General features: G+C 35.8%; 1 protein-coding gene across 1 annotated transcript; it reads right to left on the bottom strand.

Annotated features, from left to right (window-relative positions):
- Positions 1-1894: 1894 nt before the first annotated feature.
- LOC116862562 (low molecular weight phosphotyrosine protein phosphatase-like) lies at positions 1895-2364 on the bottom strand. Its single transcript, XM_032849914.1, has one exon. The coding sequence runs from the start codon at positions 2360-2362 to the stop codon at positions 1895-1897; it is 468 nt and encodes a 155-aa protein (XP_032705805.1). The 5' UTR covers positions 2363-2364.
- Positions 2365-4609: the final 2245 nt, after the last annotated feature.

The raw sequence follows: 4609 nt of genomic DNA, 5'->3' as shown, positions 1-4609 counted from the left end.
TATTGTTCCATAATAATGGCTATTTTTGATAGCCCTGCTGTAAATATTGTGGTGCATGTATCCCTCTGAATCTGTATTTTTGTATCCTTTGGGTAAATATCTTAGTATTGCAATTGCTGGGTCATGGGCTAGTTCTATTTTTTAACTTGTTGAGGAATCTCCATACTGTTTTCCATAGTCTCTGCACCACTTTGCATCCCCAACAATAGTGGAAGAGGGCTCCTCTTCACCAGCATCTAGCCAATATATATTGTTTCCTTTTGTTCATTTTAGCCATTTGGACAGGTGTGAGGTGGTATTTCAGTGTGATTTTTTATTTTTTTATTTAAATTCAATTTAGTTAGCATATAGTGTATTATTAGTTTCAGCGATAGAATTTAGTGATTCATCAGTTGTATATTACAGCCAGTGCTCATTACATCAAGTACCCTCCTTAATGCGCATTGCCCAGTTACCTCATCCCCCCACCCACCTCCCCTCCCGCAACCCTCAGTTTGTTTACTAGAGTTAAGAGTCTCCAATGTTTGGCTCCCTCTCAATTTTCATCTTGTTTTCTTTTCCTTTCCCTTCCTATATGTTCATTTGTTTAGTTTCTTAAATTACATATATAAGTGAAATCATGTGGTATTTGTCTTTCTCTGACTGACTTATTTTGCATGGCATAATACACTCTAGCTCCATCCACGTTGTCACAGATGGCAGCATTTCACTCTTTTTGATGTCTGAGTGATGTTCAATCGTGTATGTGTGTGTATGTGTGTCTTTTAGTTTTGTTGATTGTTTCCTTTGCTATGCAAAGCTTTTTATCTTTATGAGGTCCCACTAGTCCATTTTTGCTTTTTTTTTCCCTTGCCATTGGAAACATGTCTAGCAAGAAGTTGCTCTGGCAGAGGTCAAAGCATTGTTGCCTACTTTCTCTTCTAGGATTTTGATGGTGTCATGTCTTACATTTAGGTCTTTCATCTCTTTTTTAAAAGATTGTATTAATTTATTTATCAGAGAAAGAGAGATAGAATGAGCACAAGCAAAGGGAGTGGAAGGTAGGGGGAGAAGCAGACTCCTCGCTGAGCAAGGAGCCACACATGGGGCTGGATCCCAGACCCTAGGATCATGACCTGAGTCAAAGGCAGATGCTTAACTAATTGAGCCACCTAGGTGCCCCTGTTTTGAGTTTATTATTGTGCTTTTTATATTTATGTATAAATATGAAAATACATAAATATATATTATATAAAATATTTTTATATTTGTATGGTGTAAGAAACTGTTCCAAGTTCACGTTTCTGCATGTTGCTCTCCAGTTTTCTGAACGCTATTTGTTGAAGAAACTGTCTTTTTTCCATGGGATGTTCTTCCTGCTTTGTCAGAAATTCGTTCACCATAGAGTTGTGGTCCATTTCTGGATTTTCTATTCTCCTCAAGTGATCAATGTGTGTGTGTGTCTTTGTGCTAGTACCATACTGTTTTGATGACTACAGCTTAGTAATATAGCTTGAAGTCCAGAATCATGATGCATTGTTTTCCTCTTCTTTTTTAGTATTTCTTTAGCTATTTGAGGTCTTTTCTGGTTTCGTACAAATTTTAAGGATTGTTTGTTCTATCTCTGTGAAAAATGCTGCTGTTATTTTGATAGGGATTGCATTAAACCTGTAGATTGCTTGGGGGTAATATAGACATTTTGGCAATTTTTTTTTCTTACAATCCATGAGCTTGGAATATTTTTCCTTTTTTTTTGTTGTCTGCATGAGACATTTTTATTTGTCTGTCAAGTACAGTAACATTTCCATCTACAATGACTTAAGGTAAGAAACCGAGGGTTGAGTGAAGGAGGCACTCGGCCTTACAGGAGAGCCTGCGGGGCCCAGCTGGGCACCAAGGGAGCACGGGTGGGGCCTTAACAGGCCTTCTCCAGGAAGGCCTTGCAGCACCTCACACACTGCTGGTAGACAATCTCGAAGTCGGAATAATAGGGGTCTTCAATAATGAGTTGGTTTTGTGGATCATAGCTCCCAAGTAGCTCAATTTTAGCTTTGCAGTTTTTAATTTGATTACTTTTTCTATTCAAGTCTCTCAGATTGCTTTCATCCATACACAGTATATAATTGAATGTGGCAAAGTCTTCCTTGGTAACCTGCCAGGCAGTGTGACTCATGGGGATGCCATGCTTCTTCATGCAACTCTGCTCTCGGTAATCAGGAGGGTTTCCTATTTCATACATGGATGTCTCTGCACTGTCTACCCTCCAATGATCTGACAGCTTTTGGTCAGTTACAAGTTTTCTGAACACTGCTTCTGCAATGGGTGACGGACAGGTGTTACCCAGACACACGAACAGCACCGACTTCGGCACCGGCTCAGCCATCTTCCCGCACGCCTCCTCTTTTTTTTTTTTAATGTCCTCTTCAATTTCTTTCATGTGTATTCTATAGTTTTCAGAGTACAGATGTTTGACCTCTTTGGTTAGATTTATTCCTAAGTATCTTATTGTTTTTGGTGCAATTGTAAGTGGGATAGATTTCTTGATTTATTTTTCTTCTGCTTCATTATTATTGTACAGAAATGCAAAAGATTTCTATACATTGATTTTAAATCTTGCAACTTTGCTGAATTCATATATTAGTTCTACATATTTTTTTGTAGAATCCTTTGAGTTTTCTACATAGAGTATCATGTCCTCTGCAAATATTGAAAGTCTGAATTCTTCCTTGCCATTTTGGGTGCCTTTTTAATTCTTTTTGCTGTCTAATCGCTGAGGCTAAGACTTTCAGTATTATGTTAAATAGGAATAGTGGGAATGGATATCCCTGTCTTGTTCCTTACCATAGAGAAAAAGCTCTCAGTTTTTCCTTAATGAGGATGGTATTAGCAGTTGCTGTTTTGTATATGGTTTTTATGATGTTGAAGTAAGTTCCATCTAACCCTACTTTGTAGAGGGTTTATCAAGAAGGGTTACTGCATTTTGTCTAATACTTTTTCTCTAACTATTGAGATGATCATATGGTACTAATTCTTTCTTTTTTTTAAATATGTTGCATCATGTTGATTGATTTGCAAATATTGAACTAACTCTGTAGCTCGGGAATAAATCCCCCTTGATTGTGAATATTTCTTTTACTGTACTGTTGGATTTGCTTAGCTAGTATTTTGTTGAGAATTTTTGTATCCATGTTCATCAGGGATATTGACCTGAAATTCTCCTTTCAGTGGGGCCTTTGTCTGGTTTTAGGATCAAGGTAATGCTAACCTCATAGAAGGATTTTGGAAGTTTTCCTTCCATTTCTATTTTTTGGAACAGTTTGAGAAGAGTAGTTATTAAGTCTTCCGTAAATTTTTGGTAGAATTCCCCTGGGAAGCCATGTGGCACTGGACTTTTGTTTGTTGGGAGACTTTTGATTATTGATTTGATTTCTTTGGTGGTTATGGATTTATTCAAATTTTCTATTTCCTCCTGTTTCAGTTTTGGTAGTTTGTATGTTTCTAGGAATCTATGCATTTCTTCCAGATGGCCCAGTTTGTTGGCATGTAATTTTTCATAGTGTTCTCATGATTGTTTGTATTTCTGTGGTGTTGGTTTTGATCTCTCCTCTTTCTTTTTTATTTTATTTATTTTAGCCTTTTCTCTTTTCTTTTTGATAAGTCTGGCTAGGTGTTTATCAATTTTATTAATTCTTTCAAAAAAACCAGCTCTTAGTTTCATTAATCTGTTCTACTGGTTTTTTGTTTGTTTATTTGTTTGTTTTGTTACTATAACATTTATTTCTGCTCTAATCCTTATTATTTCCCTCTTCTGGTGCCTCTAGGTTTTATTTGCTGTTCTTTTTCTGGTTTCTTTACATGTAAGGTTAGGTTGTATATTTGATGCTTTTCTTACTTCTTGAGGTAGGCCTATATTGCAATATACTTCATTTTCATTTGCTTCTTTGTACTTTTATTTTTTTTTCTTTAATTTCCTGGCTGACCCATTCATTTTTCAGTAGGATATTCTTTAACCTCCATGTATTGGTTGCCTTTCAGTTTTTTTCTTGTGGTTAACTTCATGTTTCCAACATTGTGGTCTGAAAATATGCATGATATAATCTCAGTCTTTTTGTTTGTTGAGGCCTGATTCATGACCCACTATGAGATCTAATCTGGAGAATGCCCTATGGGCAATATTTTGGTGCTTTACAATGAAATGTTTTGAAGAGAACTGTTAAGTCCATCTGGTCCCATGTGTCATTCAAAGCCATTATTTTCTTTGTTGATTTTCTGCTTAGATGATCTGTTCATTGCTGTAAATAAGGTGTTAAAGTGTCCTACTATTATTGTATTATTATCCATGAGTTTCTTTTTGTTTGCTATTAATCATTTTATACATGTTAATCATTTTATATTATTAATCATTTTATACATGCTCCTAATTTGAGGATGTAAATATTTATAATTGTTAGATCTTTTTGAGGGATAGACCCCTTAATTATGATACAGTGACCTTCTTAATCTCTTGTTACAAACTTTGGTTTAAAATATTGTTTGTCTGATAGAAGTAAGGATACTCTGTCTTTCTTGTGATGTCCATTAGCATGATATATGGTTCTTCATTCCCTCACTTTCAGTCTGCAGGAGCCTT

The sequence above is a fragment of the Lontra canadensis genome, unplaced genomic scaffold, assembly GCF_010015895.1.
Source record: "Lontra canadensis isolate GAN:19392208 unplaced genomic scaffold, GSC_riverotter_1.0 scaffold259, whole genome shotgun sequence".
NCBI classification, from domain to species: Eukaryota; Metazoa; Chordata; class Mammalia; order Carnivora; family Mustelidae; genus Lontra; species Lontra canadensis.
This window is presented reverse-complemented; position numbering and strand designations above follow the sequence as displayed.

Bases quoted from the DNA above. Each gene is read 5' to 3' on its own strand.
- LOC116862562 (XM_032849914.1), bottom strand. From the start codon at position 2,362: ATGGCTGAGCCGGTGCCGAAGTCGGTGCTGTTCGTGTGTCTGGGTAAC.